This window comes from Mustela nivalis (genome assembly GCF_964662115.1).
Source record: "Mustela nivalis genome assembly, chromosome: 4".
In the NCBI taxonomy this organism is placed as follows: Eukaryota; Metazoa; Chordata; class Mammalia; order Carnivora; family Mustelidae; genus Mustela; species Mustela nivalis.
The window spans coordinates 117,202,828-117,221,487 of record NC_139023.1 but is presented as its reverse complement, the minus strand read 5'-3'; the positions used below and the strand labels follow the sequence as shown (position 1 = coordinate 117,221,487).

At 40.4% G+C, this 18,660-nt stretch overlaps 1 protein-coding gene across 2 annotated transcripts in view; it reads left to right on the top strand.

Annotated features, from left to right (window-relative positions):
* Positions 1 to 18,660, top strand: part of HERC3 (HECT and RLD domain containing E3 ubiquitin protein ligase 3) — a 122,363-nt gene that overhangs the window by 45,810 nt on the left and 57,893 nt on the right. For both annotated transcript variants that reach the window (XR_014310591.1, XM_082726603.1), the window contains exons 4-9: positions 7,010 to 7,169; positions 11,991 to 12,067; positions 13,102 to 13,323; positions 14,317 to 14,408; positions 15,470 to 15,600; positions 16,367 to 16,527. Coding sequence is in view for 1 of the 2 variants with exons in the window: in XM_082726603.1 (XP_082582729.1) it covers positions 7,010 to 7,169; positions 11,991 to 12,067; positions 13,102 to 13,323; positions 14,317 to 14,408; positions 15,470 to 15,600; positions 16,367 to 16,527 (843 nt within the window). In the remaining variant the exon portion in view is untranslated. The remainder of the gene's footprint in view (positions 1 to 7,009; positions 7,170 to 11,990; positions 12,068 to 13,101; positions 13,324 to 14,316; positions 14,409 to 15,469; positions 15,601 to 16,366; positions 16,528 to 18,660) is intronic.

Sequence of the window (18,660 nt, the reverse complement as noted above, 5' to 3'; positions counted from 1 at the left end):
GGGGCACCGGAGTGGCTCAGTTGGTTAAGCATCTGCCATCAGCTCAGATCATGATCTCAGAGTTCTGGGATTGAGCCCTGTGATGGACTCCCTGCTAAGCAGGAGACTGCTTCTCCCTCTGCCTTTGCCTCTCCCCCCATTCCTGCGCTGGCATGTAGATCAAAAGTCCAAATATATCGGATGAGTCTTCCAGGCATTACATTTAGTGAAAGAATCCAGTCTTGAAAGGTTAGAAACTATAGGATTCCATTATGTGGCAGTATTGAAAATACAAAACTATAGCGCTAGAAAACAGATTCGTGGTTGCCAGGAGCTAGGGGTGAGGAGAGTGTGTGACCAAGGGACTTTTTTTTTTGAGTGATAGAACTGTTCCATATTTTCTTTGTGACATATGTCTAAAATCATAGGCTTGTACATAATAAAAGATCAGTTTTACTGTACAATGAATAAAAAAATTTGTTTTTGAAAAACTGACTCTGGTTTGAATGTCTTGGCTCAGAAACAGGACATAATTCCTGTTGTGGAGAGATCTCTTTTATTGGGGGTGTAGGAAATCACTTTAAAGTGTGAGCTGTATTACAGAGTTGAGATTCCACTGAACATAGCCCAGACTCCCCGTCTCCCAAATGTTTAGATGAGAATAATTATGAAAGTATTTAGAATATGGCTTAGGACAAGACAGATAGAGAAGCAAACAATGGAGAGAGAGCCTAGTCATGTTACAGGAAGACAGGGGACTCTGGGAGGAGAATCTAGGAAATTCTTTTTTGGGGATCTGGAGGAGAATTTGGATGATGTTTTATTTTGAGTGGTTTGCTGAGCTAGTGTTTATTTCTCTCATCCCAGAGCTTCAGTGAAAGTCAGTTGCACCCCTCAGAATGGGTTGGTAGTGCTGGGGGACACTACCAGGGGATAGCAAATGTAGCAGAGAGAGGCAGGGTGGGCACTAGGGCGAGTTCAGTGGGAAACAGGAAGGGGGGGGGCGGGGGTTGGGTGAATGTGAGGACTCAAAATCCACAGGATGGTAGGGCAAAGCACAACATTTCTCACAGGATGGCCCTGCTTTTGTTTTCTACTCTTAAAAGTGCAATCTTTGGGTAAACAGTTTGGGGAAACTCAGAAAAGAGACATTTGAGTAATGAGAGTTTAATCCCCCCCCCCTTTTTTTTAGTTTAATCCCTTTTGCCATACAAACTGCTGACATTTAATTTATTATTGTTTTGGGGCACCTGGGTGGCTCAGTGGGTTAAGCTGCTGCCTTTGGCTCAGGTCATGATCTCAGGGTCCTGGGATCGAGTCCGCGTCGGGCTCTCTGCTCAGCAGGGAGCCTGCTTCCTCCTCTCTCTTTGCCTGCCTCTCTGCCTACTTGTGATCTCTCTCTGTTAAATAAATAAATAAAAATCTTTAATTTATTATTGTTTTATTAGTTAAAAATTTAGGAGCAAATATGGAGCACTAATTTTGTATATTCTTCTTGCTTTCCATCCAAACTGCAAACTACTGACTGTATTTCTCATCTGAACAATGAGGAGAAAGTGTCCATTTCCCATTTTTCCTATGTAGGCTAATCACTTCACTGTTAACTTTTACCAGTTTCATAACTGTCTAATCTTTTTCCACGACAGAATATAATACAGCCTAGTAGGTACAATGGGTTCTGAAGTCAGAAGGACCTGGGATCCAGTTTTAGTTCCTCCACTCATTAGTTGTGAATCTTGGCCAAATTACATATGTCTTCTGAGATGGGGCTTATTACAACCCTGCCTCACAGGGTTGTTGCAAGATTAAGTGTTGGCACCATGCATCTACCCTCTAGGCTCGTACCATCCTTCAATGTTACTGTCCTTTGGTGGTTCAATGCCCAATTCACTGTTAACCCAAAAATACATTAAAAATTCGGTGGGTTCAGAAGTCAAGTAGAAATCGTCATAATAATGTAAGCCCACCTGACCTGCTGACTTGCTCTAAGCAGCACCCCTCATTTGCTCCCGTCTGCCTGATTATCTTGGTGCGTTCCAAGTTGAGAACATAGCTAAAGACTGTTAAAGACTTGAAAGGGTTGCTATGAGAGGATCAGAGAGAAAATATACTTTTTATCCTCAAAAAATGCCAAATATTTCTTCAGTGTGTTTAATTATTTTAATGTGTGGGTTGAGATTCTGTCATGATCTGCAAAATATAGCATAGAGTCTTGACAGAATGAACCAGAGAGACTGTGTGTGAAAATGTGCACTGTAGTCTGAGCGTGACTTCCCACTGGAGCAGGGGGGTGTTCAGGGAGAATTGTGGATGAAGCCTTCATTCCCACATTGGCCTGACCTAGGGAGTGGGTTCTACAAGAGGGATTATAATTTCACTGTAACAGATCCCCAGTCTGAATCTGATGAGCTTAATTTTCTGGCTAGAAGAAGCAAAACAAGTTGCACTTGGTGCAGTCACCGGTTTGATTCTTCACGCATCTTTCCCTGATGGAATGTTGCCTTTGGGGCCGCAGGTCTTGTTGTGGCAGCGGGGGCTGGATATCTGTTTAGATGGCTAATACATGGTGGGGCGGGAACTGATTTGTCTTAGGTTTGACCAGATCGGGAGTAAATGGTACTTGGAATCGAGATATGCCCTTTTTGAGGCTGTTGAGCTGTGGTAAACAAGATCAAAAGGAATGGTACTGATAGGTTTTGAGGCAAGAAAATAGTGTCAGATCAGGTAGAGTGTCCTGCCAGACAGTGGAGAAACTTACTAGTATCACATCAGGCTGAATGTTAACATCCAGGCAGGAAAGGCTAATGGTTGGCATAGGAAGTCAGGTATTAGGGGACAGGCCTCAGTCATGGCTCACGTGTTAGGCCAGGTACCCAGGCCCAGGAGGCCGTAAAAGCTGCCCAAATCCTGGAACTGTGGTACAAGGTGGATATTTGATCAGAGAAGTAGAGTCTGAATCACCCGAGGTAGGAGTTTCTTACCTTATTCCAAAGTAAAGACAGGACTGTTCTAGTGTGGGAGGCAAAGCTGAGTTGGGTTGTAGGGCCCAATAGTGAGTAGAGGTTAAAGAAGTAGGGCAATAGGAACTATAGGAGTTAGAGCATCTTTAGGAGATTTCTCAGACATGAGCATATTTTTGGTTGCTTAATTAAAAAAATTTGTTTTTGTTTCCAAGTAATAAATTTATACCAGCTATCTTTAGGTCAAACAGAAGCTCACTGCCTCCCCTGCAGTCTCCGTAGCAGAGACCATTTCTTTTTTCTTTGTTTTTTTTTAAATTTTTTTATTTTTTATAAACATATATTTTTATCCCCAGGGGTACAGGTCTGTGAATCACCAGGTTTACACACTTCACAGCACTCACCAAAGCACATACCCTCCCCAATGTCCATAACCCCACCCCCCCTTCTCCCAACCCCCCTCCCCCTCAGAGACCATTTCTGTCAACAATTTTAGCTTTCTTTTAATATTTACCTTTTCTAAATGACATGCTTATAATGCTGTTTATTGATTTTTTTTCAATATTGGACGTAGTGTAGAGATGCTGGGGAGGTTTAGCATTCCTTTATATTCTCCGCCTACTCTTTCCTCTTCCTCACCCTTAGATGCTCATCCTTTCACCAATAATTGATTGCTTAAATCAATTGACAATTAAGTTTTTGATTATGCAAATTATATTTATTTGGTTATTTTGGTTCTGTGTTCAATGATTGCTTTTATTTCCTATAAAACATCTTATTTGTTTTCTGGAGTTAAGTATCTTTTTTTTTTCTTTTGCATTGTAACTTCTGTATTTTCTGACAGAATTGTAAAAGTCGTAACAATATAAAACTCATCAGATTGTATTTCACTTTTCACCTTGGAGACATTCCTTCAACTTTGCCTCTCATGGACTTGCTACATAATAGCTGTTTTGGAAATGTTCTTCACCTCTTGTTAATGTAAGATTTCTGTTTCTTGGATCCTGAATCTTCCTTTGTTTAGGAGGCATTATCTTATGGTAACTTTCTGAAAGAGGCAGCTTTGGAGGTAAAATATTTTGAGAGCTTTACATGCCTGAAAATTATTTTTTTTCCCCTCTCTCCTCACATTTGATTCATGGTTAGTTAGGTATAGAATTCTCTGTTGGAAGTCATTTTCCTTCAGAACTGTGAAGGCATTGCTCCATTATCTTCTAGTTTTCAGTATTGCTTCTGAGAAATCTAATGCCATTCTGATTCCTGTTCTGTTGTGTATAAACTGTTTTCCTTTCTAGAAGCTTTTAAGAGTATTTTTTGGTGTTCTAGAATTTCAGGATGAAGTCCTCTGAAGTAGGTCTTTCATCAGTCATTATTCCGAGTCCTTCATAGGTCCTATCAATGTGAAATTTAAGTCCTACTGAGAACATTTCTTGTGTTTCTTCTTTGAAATGTTTTACCTTGTGTTTTCCCCATTTTCTTTATGGAGTTCTTATTTTTCCATTATGGGACCTTTTGAAATAAACCTCTCATTTCTTTTTTCTTTTTTTTTTTTATAACCCTCTCTGTTTTGCTCTTTGCCTTTTTGTTCTATTTCTTGGAAAATTTCTTTAATTCTTTTTTTTTTTAATTTAAATTTTAATTAGTTAACATAAAGTACAATATTGGTTTCTGCAGTAGAAGTAGTGATTCATCACTTACATACAACACCCAGGGTTCATCACAACAAGTGCCCTCTTTAATATACATTCCCTACCCATATCCCTCCATCAACCCTCAGTTGTCTGTTGTTAAGTCTCTTACGGTTTTTTCCCCTTCTCCTTTTCTCCCCCTTCCCATATCTTCATCTGTTTTCTTTCTTAAATTCCACGTATGAGTGAGATTACATGGTATTTGTCTTTCTCTGACTGACTGACTTCACTTAGAATTATACACTCTAGTTTTATCCATATCATTGCAAATGGCAAGATTTCATTTTTTTTGAAGGCTGAGTAATACTCCATTGTATGTGTATACCACTTATTCTTTATCCATTTATCAGTTGATGGCCATCTCTCCAAAGTTTGGGTATTGTTGATAATGTTGTTGATGTTGATGATAATGTTAATGATGTTGATAAACATCAGGGTGCATGTAACCCTTCGAATCTATATTTTTGTATCCTTTGGGTAAATACCTATTAGTACAATTGCTGGATAATAGGGTAGCTCTCTTTTTAACTTTTTGAGGAAACTCCATACTGTTTTCCAGAGTTGGCTGCATCAGTTTCCATTCCCACCAACAGTGCAATAGGGTTCCCCTTTCTCAGCATTTTCACCAACACCTGTTGTTTCCTGTGTTGTTAATTTTAGCCATTCTGACAGGTGGGAGGTGGTATCTCATTGTGGTTTTGATTTGTATTTCCCTGATGATGAGTGATGTTGAGCATCTTTTCATGTGTCTCTTAGCCATCTGGTTGAATTCTTTGGAAAAATATCTATTCACATCTTCTGTCCATTTCTTAACTGGATTATTTGGTTTTGGGGTGTTGAGTTTGATAAGTCCTTTATAGATTTTGGATACTAACCCCTTGTCAGCTATGTCCCTTACAAGTATCTTCTCCCGTTCTTATAGACGGCCTTTTAGTTTTGTTGATTATTTCCTTCATTGTGTAGACGGTTTTTTAAAAAAAAAATATTTTATTTATTTATTTGTCAGAGAGAGAGAGAGGTCACAAATAGGCAGAGAGGCAGGCAGAGAGAGAGAGGGGGAAGCAGGGTCCCCTACGAGCAGAGAGCCTGATACGGGGCTCCATCTGAGGACCCTGAGATCATGACCTGAATCGAAGGCAGAGGCTTAACCCACTGAGCCACCCAGGCACCCCGTGCAGATCATTTTTATTTTGATGAAGTCCCAATAGTTCATTTTTGCTTTTGTTTCCTTTGCCCTTAGAGACATGTCTAATAAGAAGTTGCTCTGGCCAAGTTCAAAGTGGCTGCTGCCTGTGTTCTCCTCTAAGATTTTGGTGGTTTCCAGTCTCACATTTAAGCCTTTCTTCCATTTTGAATTTATTTTTGTTTTTGGTGTAAGGAAATGGTCCAGTTTTATTCTTTTGCTTGTTGCTGTACAGTTTTCCCAAGACCATTTGTTGAACACTGTCTTTTTCTATTGGATATGCTTTCCTGTTTTGTTGAAGATTAGTTGATCATATAGTTGTGGGAATTTCTTCAATACTTATTTCCCGTTCTGCTTTTTAAGGGGTTTTGTCTTTAATTTGTGCTGCCATATTTTCATTTTCTAAGGCGATTTTGTTCCTCAAATGTTTGAATGGTCTTTATCTTCTATTTCTTTAACAATTTAATTTTTTTTTCTGCTCCCAGCATGATCCTTATCTTCTGAGTTCATATTCTGTTTTTTTTTTCTCTTTTTCTTTCATGTTAACATTTTCCTCATATGTAATTAACCTTGCCAAAGCTTTATTTTTAAGAGTGTGGTTCTAAGACGTGAGTGGAGCTGTGTGAGGGCAAAGCTTGTTAACTCAGAGGAAGCTGGACATTTCCTTGGAGGACCCACAGATGTCAGTATCTGTGGATATTCTCTTTTGGGCTTTTTTCTTAGAGAAATTTTCCGTTTTCTCTGCTCAGTATGTATGAGGCTGTGTTCTGGAATGTTGGGGAAAAAGGTATTTTCTGGATTAGGGAGGGAGGGCTCTGGGAAATGAGTCTTATTGTTCCTGGGCAGAATTTCACTCAGTCCCACTACTTTAAGTAATATGCCTCATTCTCACTCACCTCCAGGCCTCTCTGGTTCAGTATCTCCAAATAGTAAACCTTCAGGCTTCTCCCTGGAGAGAAGCACCAGTCCCATGGCAGAACATCTGAGATGTATGTGCTGCTACAGGCGTATATGCTACCCAGTGGAGTGAACTGATAACTTGTAGAAATGTATGAAATTTATCATCTCTGTAAATACTCAGATTTAGTGGTTCTTGTTGAAAAACAAAACTGCCTAGAAGGATAATGCTGTGTAAGAAAATCTTGTGTGATTCCTGTTTCTAGGCTCTATATCTTCCTCCTTGGTTTGGTCTCTTTCAGAGCAAATTGGAGCTTTGGCAGATCAGCACATTGTCCATGTGGCATGTGGCGAGTCTCACAGTCTGGCCCTCAGTGACCGGGGCCAGCTGTTTTCTTGGGGCGCAGGGAGTGACGGTCAACTAGGACTCATGACAACTGAAGACTCGGTGGCAGTGCCCAGGTAAGAAGGTCACAGACAGGAATTTGAGTTTCCAGAAGTCAGTTTTATAAATACTCTTTCCTGCTGTTGCTTTGTGAGACTCTGCTTTGGTTCTGCTTTCTCTCTTTAATTGCTGTTTTTTTGTTGTTGTTATTGTGTTTTTGATGCCACTTCTGTGCCTTATACTTTATAGCACTTGTCACAAAAACTGTAATTATTTATAAAAGTGTCTGTCTCCAGTTAAAAAAATGTGAGTTGTTCAGGAATTGTACTTTATTTATTCCGGTAACCTAGTTAGCATAGTGTTTGGAATTCAGTAAATGTTTGAATAAAAAAAGCATCTTTTCTCCTGCTGCACTTACTAACCTTTAACTTAAAATTATAGACCTAAATCAATCACTCAATTAAGGACTCTAAACTCAAATCAAAAGGTTGACCCATTTTCTAATATTAGCCATCATGAGCATTACGAACAGCTAAAATACCAAATGTACAAAATTATTTTTTACACAAAAATACTAATACAGTGTTTTTCTTTTTAAAGATTTTATTTATTTATTTGACAGAGATCACAAGTAGGTAGAGAGGCAGGCAGACAGAGAGAAGGAAGCAAATTCCCTACTGAACAGAGAGCCCAATGTGGGGCTCAATCCCAGGACTCTGAGACCATGACCTGAGCTGAAGGCAGAGGCTTAACTCACTGAGCCACCCAGGTGCCCCTAATACAGTGGTTTTAAGACTTTTAAATATTTACTTTATTTCCAGATATTAGGTGATTTAATAAAGTATCCAACAGGCACTTCACCACTAAGTAAATATTTGAAATACTGAAGTTACTTCCAGATGCTCTCCTTGGGGGATGGAGTCTCAGTTTGTGGAGGGTTCTTGGTGATCAGAGAGGCCACTCGCTTATTTCCATCACTTTATTCCTGTTCTTTTAGATGACCAACATAGAGCACACCCCTACTGTCATACTTGCACATCTCTGTAACTGTTTATTTAATGACTATGACTATTTGTCATACAAAGCGGGGAACTTTTGATGACGAGACCGGGATTATGCATTTTTGCATCACCATTGTTAAGGGTGTCCAGCACATTTATTGTTTGTTACAAGGCTGTGTAATAAGTGGCCTCTCCACCCCAGCCCAATTATTGTCCCCTTTAAAGGACAAAATACTTTTCTTCCTCTTCCTTTTCTGCCCTTCTTAGATTTTTGTCACTTTAATCAAAAGTTGTTTTAAGGAAAAGAGGAACATGGAGGTAAGCGTGATTTGATTCATTTCCTGACTTAGAACAGGTAATATCTTGGATTCATTTTTCCAAAAATTAGTTGAATTTTGGGGAAGAGAGAGAGAGAGTGGCAATAAGAAAAAAAAAGGGTACTGTATATATTTTAATGAAATTATGTAAATATTAAGGAAAAGATTTATAGTGTAAATGACAAAAATATTTCACTTGTTGATGACCAGAGATTTAGAGATTTTTAATGGCATTTCATTTCTAAAAACAAAGTAGCCTGTGTTATAGTAGCAGTTTAATTTTCAATAGCCATGTCTAAATTATGGATGACTTTTGAGGCTTTGGTCTGTGTATAATTTTATGTTATAACTTAATTGACATAAATTTCTTAATTCATACTCTAGTCTTGTAGAAAGGAACATAGCTTTGAAGTCAAACTGCCCTCACACTCTAATACTGGTACTATTATTAATTAGGTGAGTGACCTTGGGCAAATTCTTTTAACTTGTCTAAGCCCTGATTTCTTCAGTTGAAAGTGGAGTGTTGGGCGCCTGGGTGGCTCAGTGGGTTAAGCCATTGCCTTTGGCTCAGGTCATGATCTCAGGGTCCTGGGATCAAGTCCCGCATCGGGCTCTCTGCTCAGCAGGGAGCCTGCTTCCCTTCCCCTCTCTCTGCCTGCTTCTCTGCCTACTTGTGATCTCTGTCTGTCAAATAAGTAAATAAAATCTTAAAAAAAAAAAAAAAAGAAAGAAAGAAAATGGAGTGTTGGGGGTGCCTGGGTGGCTCAGTGGGTTAAAGCCTCTGCCTTTGGCTCAGGTCATGATCCTAGGGTCCTGTGATCGAGCTCCGCATCGGGCTCTCTGCTCAGTGGAGAGCCTGTTTCCTCCTCCCTCTCTCTCTCTCTCTCTGCCTGCCTCTCTGCCTACTTATGATCTCTGTTAAATAAATAAATAAAATCTTTAAAAAAAAATAAGAAAGTGGAGCGTTGTATTGTGTACCTTATGTTGCTAGGAGGGAAGAATGAGATGCATAGGTAAAACACATCCCATGCTTGCACTCTTTACATATCCCTCCTCTCTACGCAAGGCTACAGTTCCCCTGTTTCTTGTTCTTTTGACCTGCTCTCTTTCTATAACCAATTATGACATTTGTGACAAGGCTAGCAGTCAACCCATAAAGGGAGAATTATGGGGAATTTGAGTGAAAACTGGCCAGGAGAAAAAGGGCTGTTACTGCATGAAATTTCTGAAACATAGGTCCCCTAGGCAGTAGTGCATTTTCCAGTTTTAAAAAGGAGTTGGGTTCTACAGACTATTGGTAACTGTATAACTTGAATGAATGTCCAGGGAATTATTTAGAGAGGCAAAAAATCCAATCCCAAAAGGTCACCTACTATATGATTTTATTTATATAACATTTTTGAAATGACAGAATTTAAGAAATGGTGGGTGAATTAGTGGTTGTTGGAGGCTAAGGGGAGGGGAGGGGAGTAGTAGTCTAAGAGTTTAGCAGGAGGAATCCTTACGGTGTTCAGCTGCTCAATACCTTGACTGTGGTGGTGGATACATGAACCTACACAGATGGTAAAATTAATACACAGAATTGAGTACGAATAAAACTGGAGAAGTGTGGAAAAGATTTGTAGATTGTATTAATGTTAGTATCCTGGTTATGATCTTATTATTCTAGTCTGAGAAAATGTCACCACTGGGGAAAACTGGGCAAAGTGTAAAAGAGCCCTCTCTGTATTATTTCCTACAACTGCATGTGAGTCAATAAAAAATAGTTGGGTTCTATTAGATACTAAATTTGTATGTGAGTTCTGTTTCATAAGCTTTTTTTTTTTTTTTTTTTTAAGATTTTATTTATTTATTTGTCAGAGAGAGAGTGAGTGAGAGGGAGCACAGGCAGACAGAGTGGAAGGAAGAGTCAGAGGGAGAAGCAGGCTCCCTGCGGAGCAAGGAGCCCGATGTGGGACTCGATCCCAGGACGCTGGGATCATGACCTGAGCCGAAGGCAGCTGCTTAACCAACTGAGCCACCCAGGCATCCCTCATAAGCTTTTTGTATGTGAGAAAAGGAAACAGTGACAAAAGTAATACCTGCTTGTCACTCAAAATAATCTACTCCCACACTGGCCTCTGTCTTCTAAGATGCCCCTCTCCCGAGAGGACGGCCATATGGCTCTTCTGTTCCCACGGCATAGACTTAATGAAGAGGATGGTGGCAGCTTGCAGGCTATTACATTAGAGAGCAGGGGATATTCCCAGGTGCCCAAGTCTGTGGACCAGCACCGAGCATCGTTACGTGGACTTTTTTTGTTTGTTTTTTCCACAACCCTATGAAATAAGTGCTTTTCTTGTCCGTGTCTTTCACATGAGCAAGCAGAGGAGCAGGATTTGAAAAGGACTCTACGATCTTCCTCTTACCATCCTAGGGAATTTGGGTTTGGTCCTTATTTTTTAAAAATTGTGATAAAAAAATTGTGGTAAAATACACATCACATGGGTTTTGCATCTTACCCATTTTTAAATGCATAGTTCAGTAGTATTAAGTCTTTTTATGTAGTTGTGTAAACAATATCCAGAAATTGCAAAAATTTATCTTGTAAAAGTTAGTCGGTACCCCTTAAATAATAGCTCCCCATTTCTCCTCTCCCAGCCACTGGCAAGCAGCATCAAACTTGATTTGTATGAATCTGACTACTCTGGGTATCTTTCATAAGTGCACTCATAAAGTATTTGCCCTTTTTTTTTTTTTAAGATTTTATTTATTTATTTGACAGACAGAGATCACAAGTGGGCAGAGAGATAGGCAGAGAGAGAAGGAGGAGAAGCAGGCTCCCTGCTGAGCAGAGAGCCTGATGCTGGCTCGATCCCAGGACCAGGACTGGGAGATCATGACCTGAGCCGAATGCAGAGGCTTTAACTCACTGAGCCACCGAGGCACCCAGTATTTGCCTTTTTGTTACTGGATTATATCACCTAGCATAATGTTCTTGAGTTTCACCCATATTGCAGCATATGCAGAATTTTCGTTCTTTTGAGGGTTGATTTAACATTCCCTTGTATGAATATAGCACATTTTGTTTTTCCATTCATCTGTTAATGGACACTTTAGTTGCTTCTACCTTTTGGGCACTGTGAATAATGCTATTCTGAACATGGGTGTACAGATATCTTTTTGGGACCCTGCTTTCAGTTCTTTTAGATGTATCCATGGAAGTGGGATTGCTGGATCATTGCATTGCCCTCATTTTGAAAACCACATAGACAGCAGCCACATTCCTAGGGATCTCTCTTTTATAGCTTATTCCACATTTCCCTCAACTGGAGAGGACAAAGTTGGAATTAACAAGAGTGTGGTAATGGGATTAAGTGCAGATGTGTTTTTTTGTCTTGTTTTTTGTTTGTTTTGTTTGTTTGTAACTGCCTAGGAGGTAGGAAGTTAGTGAAAGATCTAATAGAATTATATCATGTAAGATTATGCATTTAATTTTAAAAAGTCTTTTAGGAAGGGTGTTATTTATTACCACTGTTGGGAATATTTCTCGTCACTGTTTGTGAATGCCTTCTTAAGAAGAAAGCCTTTTCTGTTTTAGATTAATACAGAAGCTGAACCAGCAGACGATATTACAAGTTTCCTGTGGCAACTGGCATTGCTTGGCTCTTGCAGCTGGTAATATAACATTGAAATACATGCTAATGTTATGTTAATTTGGGAACCATTTCTCTTTGCATTTGTGTGTGATGTTATCTAACTGGACCCCTTTAACACACTGGTCCTGTTGGACAGTGGTGTTTCTCAGACAGCCTTTGTGCAGCTCATACCTTTTTTGGGGTGTGGACAGTTAAGGAGGTATTCATCATTGCTCTCTCAGGGAAGGATGAGAAGGAGGCAGGACTGAACCTCAGTGTTCTTGAACATATGGAAGATTGGTTTTTTCTTAGCTTTAGTCATTCTCAAGCTCCCAAATAAGTGAAAAGGAGGGAGGGAGTTAGGGAAATCTAAGTTCACAAATAATACTGTATTCCATGTTAGAATAAATTTGATGGGAAATCTGTACCAACATGCCATGCTTGATGCTCTGTGAGATAGTCCAGCTCGAAGCCTGGACCTCCTGAGTTCTGGGGTTCATGATCTTGGTGTGGTTAGAATTAGTTCAGTGCCCTTAGTGGATCTAAGCCCGGTAACTGGCCTAGTCATAACTAAATTGGCTTACACATTTAATTTTTTCTTTTCTTTATATAAATGTTAATAGCCTTTGAAGGGCAGTAAGATTCAATTTATCTCTCTGTTGTAATGACAAATGGGAGTTTTGGTTTGGCAGTCCTTTTTTTTTTAAGATTTTATTTATTTATTTGACAGAGAGAGAGATCACAAGTAGGCAGAGAGGTAGGCAGAGAGAGAGGAGGAAGCAGGCTCCCTGCTGAGCAGAGAGCCTGACGAGGGGCTCCATCCCAGAACCCCAAGATCATGACCTGAGTTGAAGGTAGAGGCTTAACCCTCTGAGCCACCCAGGTGCCCCAGGTTTTGGCAGTCTTCATAGCTTGAAGTGTCTCTGTCCCTTGCTCTCAGGAGGGTTTGGTAGGTTGAAGGGGAGCAACTAACAAATGATTCTCCTGGGCCACTAAGTTGTTCTTACGAGGTTATTTTTGTGAAAGGAACTTGTATCCTGTCTGGTAACACCAGTCACCCTGTCTTTATTTCAGATGGTCAGTTCTTCACATGGGGAAAGAACAGCCACGGGCAGCTGGGCCTGGGAAAGGAGTTCCCCTCCCAAGCCAGCCCACAGAGGGTGAGGTCCCTGGAGGGCATCCCCCTGGCTCAGGTGGCTGCAGGAGGAGCTCACAGCTTTGCCCTGTCTCTCTCAGGAGCAGTTTTTGGCTGGGGGATGAACAATGCAGGGCAGCTAGGGCTCAGTGATGAAGAAGGTAAGTAAAGTCTTTGTATGTATCTCTTGAGTTCAAAAACACTTTAATCTGTTTAACACATGCTTCTTGAGAATCTTCTGTGCGCTGGCCCCATGTTAGGTTCTAAGGGTGCAGGAATGAACAGAACAGATGATACGCTCGACTTTGTGGAGACTGCACGCTGGTGGGTGGAAGTATAGTACATCAGATGTGTTTGAGAGGATGGTGTCCTGTTTTATATAAGGTTTCCAGAGAAGGCCTTTTTGATAAGATGTTTGAGCAGAGCCCAAAGGAGGTCAGGAGGGAGAAAGGGGACATGTAGCTATCTGGGCAAAGAACGTTTCAGTCACAGGGAGTGGGGTGTGTGGAGTCTGTACTGTGGGAAGATAGGTGGTGTGTTCAAGAGGGGAATGAGTGAGGGGAAGAACAGCAGAGCTGCTCAGAGAGGTAGTATAGGCATGATGATGTGGGGCCATGGAAGGCAAAGGAAGAAGTTTGGCTTCCGTCAGTGAAAGGGGAAGACAGTGAATATTTTGAGGAGAAGACGGATCCAGTTTAACTTTGGCGAGCGCAGGCCCCAGGGAAGCTGGAAGACCAGTTCGGAGGCAGTGGGAATGAAGTTGGTTATGAATATACTGTGAAGGGGGTGGTCAGTTGGTTTTGCTCATCGTTGGGTATGTGGTTGAAGGGAAGAGAGGAAAAGTGGGAGGATGAAGTTGCCATTTATGGAATGAGGGAAACTGTGTGTGTGTGTGTGTGTGTGTGTGTGTGTGTGTGTGTGTGTGTGTGTTGGGGGCTGGCGAGTGGACAGCGTTTGGTGGTGTGGGGACACCATGCATTAGGTTTTAGATGTGTTCAGAATGAGGTGTACATTAGATACTCCAGTGGATGTGCAGGCAGGAAGCTGCGTATGTGTCAGGGATCCAGGAGGACCCAAAAGTCACGCTAAGATAGTTGTGTACGTTTCATCTCAAAACTAATGGGAGTGACGTTCTGATTTTTCTCTTATTGTAGATCGAGAGTCTCCTTGCCATGTGAAACTCTTACGAACGCAGAAAGTCGTCTATATTAGTTGTGGAGAAGAACACACAGCAGTCCTTACAAAGGTAAGGGACTCAGAGTGTTTGGGTTTGTTCTGTGATGGTTTGGTGTTGGGTATAGTAGTGATGGTGTTTAAAAACAGTTCAGTATAAATAACCTTGAAGTATAGTATATGGCAACATTCTGTGTTCCTCTAAAACCATTTAAATATGTGAAAAATACAGAGCAATGTACTTCATGTCTTAAAATTATCAACCTCTTTTTTCTAAAACTATCACATGCAGAGAGAACGAAAATGTATTTTTATGTTGAACAAATACTGTTAAAGATTCACTTTAGTAAAATGTCTTAACATTTCTTCAAGCACAGCTGTTAAAGAGTAGCTAACTGTGGTGAGTGCTGTGAAGTGTGTAAACCTGGCGATTCACAGACCTGTACCCCTGGGGCTAAAAATACATTATATGTTTATAAAAAAAATAAAAAAATTTTTTTAAAAGTAGCTAACTATTGAGAGTAGAAGGGGGGTGGGGTTATGGACATTGGGGGAGGGTATGTGCTATGGTGAGTGCTGTGAAGTGTGTAAACCTGGTGATTCACATACCTGTACCGCAGGGGATAAAAATATATTATATGTTTATAAAAAATAAAAATTATTTTAAAAAAAGGTAAATGATATCTTAAACAGTGATCATTGAAAAAAATTTTAGAATAAATTCATTTGTAAAGGAAAAAAAAAAAGTAGCTAACTTACCAATGGGTTGTGGAGCATTTAATTTCTTATATATGAGTGATTGTGCAAAGTCATCTCATTTCACCTATCTCTGTTTCCCCTCATTTTGTTTTGCTTCCTAGCACATCATTGTGCTTTGGAAATTTGCAGATGGCACATGGTCCCTTGAGCAGTGCTGTCTTTGATCCATAAAGATGTAGTTCTTAATTTCTTTTTTTTTTTTAATTACTTTTCTACTTAATGAACATTGCAAAGAAGGCATTTTGGTGAATGATCAAGTGAGTGTTGTGTTCTTGTACACATTGTTGTGATATGAATCTTGTGTACAGAGGCTTTTCAAGGGGTGTACTCAAAACTCAGATACAATGTAGTCATGTCATGTTTTTCCCTTGTTAGAGTGGAGGTGTGTTTACCTTTGGCGCGGGTTCCTGTGGACAACTTGGACATGATTCCATGAATGATGAGGTTAATCCAAGAAGAGTTCTGGAGCTGATGGGCAGTGAAGTAACACAGATTGCTTGTGGCAGGTGAGTGCCCTGAAGAGTTTCCTAGTGTCTGTTAAGACCTTGAAATGAATCTTGTCTTTGTAATGACAGAGCATGTGGTTAGACTTAATCATTAACATTTTTTTTTAAAGATTTTATTTATCTAAGAGAAAGAGAGAGAGCAGGGGGAGGGGCAGAAGGAGAAGCAGACTCTCTGCTGAGCCCGAAGCCTGGAGCCAGGATATAGGGCTCAATGCCAGGACCGCTGGTATCATGACCTAAGCTGAAGGCCAAGGCTTAACTGACCAAGCCTTCCAGGCACCCCTCTGACTACCAGCATTTTAAGAGATCTTGGCTGCGTACACAGCTACAGTGAAATTTGGAGAAAGTCCTATCCGAGTAGAGTATGGCAAAGACAGGTTTTAGATGAGGGGAGCAGGATGGGGACATGAGACTTATTTTGGGATAAAGACTAGCAGGGAAGAAGACAGAAGAAAGGAAAGTGAGAGAGCCGCAAAGAACTTCTTGGAAATTTTGCCTGGTGTACCCTGCTTCTTCCCTGTCATCTCGAAGGCCTGATGCAGCTGGTCATTCAGCCTTTTCCAAGTGCTGCCATCTTCCTCATTGCTTAGAGTCTCAGAGATAATGGAGAGCCAGCCACTGCAATAACAGTCAGAAGTCAGTGTGGGGCATTTCTAGGGGGTACCCAGAGACAGTGCTGTGCTCGTGTGGGAGTGCTGAAAGTCAGTCTCAGTGTATATCACTAGCAGTAGAAACTATGCTGATATATGAATTTATTTTTCCCCAGACAACACACCCTAGCCTTCGTGCCTTCTTCTGGACTCATCTATGCATTTGGTTGTGGAGCAAGAGGTCAGTTAGGAACAGGGCACACTTGTAACGTTAAGTGCCCATCCCCTGTGAAAGGGTACTGGGCCGCTCATAGTGGCCAGCTTTCAGCCAGAGCCGGTAAGAGCGATTTTCATTGGAATGTAATGTTATTTTAAATTATAACAAAATATTGTTTATAGTGCACATATCTATATATGACCTTGGAGTCTTTTGGAGGAAATGAGTATGAGAGCTTTTTTTTTTTTTTTTTTTAACATTAATCAACAGTTATTTGAGTAGTTACTATGCATGAGGGTCTATAATTGAGATACTAGAGATCTCAGTTGAGAGTAAGCAAAAAAAAACCCACGTTATTTTGGCCCTAGGGACCTTGGTAGTGGTGTATAAATTTTATTTGTTATTATTGCTGTTAATAAAAGTTAATGTTTATGTAACCAAGCTCTATTACTTACTTATGCTAAGCACTGAAAACAACCTTAAGAATTTGTGGTTATTATTTCATGTTGTAGATGGGGAAATTGAGTCTTAAGGAGGTTAAGTAACTTGTCAACATCACAGAGATTTTGGGGGCAGGAATTAAAACTAGGTCTGCCTCACTCTAGAGCCTGTGCTCAATGCTTATGCTGTTAGTTTCCTTTTGCTTTTTCTATTCTGATCATAACATGACATGATTTCTTTTTATGCCATTGTTTTCTTCTCTTAAAAAAAAATAGTTAAATAACACAGCGTTCATTTCATTGGAAATCAAAGTAAGTCAGTCACTCAGTATGAATGACTTGAAATAATGAATCCAGCAGCTGACAAGAAGCTGGAGAGTCATTAAAAAGAAGTGTGATTTAATAATAACTTGATTTTGAAGACTATAAAGTGACTTATGCCTTGATTAGGATTTTTTTTAAACAATAACTACCATAAGTTTCCTACTAGATTATAAGAAACTTATGTGCAGGGGACTGAGTCTTCTTTGTAAAACCTGTGTACAGCACAAAGCCTGGCACAGACTTCTCAGTCAAGAAAGATTTATGGAATGAATATATGAGCATATAAAAATGCAGTGGAACTCAAAATACAAAATAAATAAGATTTGGTTTTGATGATGTTCCCCAAAGTGAAAGAATGGCTAGGTGTCCTCTGCCGTTTGAGAATTTCTTTTACACCAAGGCGTTGTAGACATGCTGGGAATGCATGTATTTAAGAAAAAAAAAGCAATTTCATAAACTTAGGTGTTGTATAGGTTAATTTGAAATCACAACGTTTTGAAGTTTGATTAGAACCTAACTTGTGTGATCATAAATTTGTGTTTGGATGTCTGCCAGAATGATTTTATAACGTAAGTAGATAAATTTCAATTCATCATGTAAAGGCTGTGGTTTTAGGACCCTTCATGGGAGTGTGGGAGCACAGAGGAGGGCATCTAGGAGTATTCCGGTTAGAGGAAGTTTGAGCTGTGTCTTAAAGCCTGATTTGGAGTTAGCCAGGTAGAGGACTGTGAGAGAGCGAGCAGTAGTGAGTAGCACAGAAGCACCGTGGCCGCCGCGCTGTAGGAGGCACCATGGTAGAAAGTACAGTTTGCATTGAGAGTGGTGGAAGGAAAAGATGTAGAGACAGGGGATAGTGCGGTATATTGGGAATGAAAGCAATGTTGGCGGTGTTGGAGGGTCACCGTGGATGGGAGATAAAGCAGAGAGTAGGAAACGGAGGTCCTTGGAGGACAAGTGTGGTCCTGGAGGGGCTGGAGAACAGCACACTCAGACAGTGTTACTGTTGATATCAGTGACTTTTATTTATTCATTTTTTAAGATTTTATTTATTCATTTGACAGAGAGAGACAGCGAGAGAGGAAACACAAGCAGGGAGAGTGGGAGAGGGAGAAGCACGCTTCTGGCCGAGAGGGAGCCCTATGCAGAGCTGGATCCCAGGATCCTGGGGTCATGACCTGAGCTGAAGGCAGAAGCTTAACGACTGAGCCACCCAGGCTCCTCTAGTGGCTGTTTTAAACTGCACATCAGTGGCTGGAAAGATTAGAATGAAAAATGGAAACAACATCCTAGCTTGCTGTTGGGGAGGGGCTAGGGGTAGAGTTGGAGGGGAGAATACCATTTTGTACATTTATTTTTAATTGAAGTAGAAACAGTTTTGGGCACAGAGCCACGAGAGGTTTCTTCCTTGACATAAATAAAATGGATAGGAAAGCAATCTGAAGCATATTTTGGAGTATTAGGAAAGGGGATCAAGGAAAAAGCTTAATTA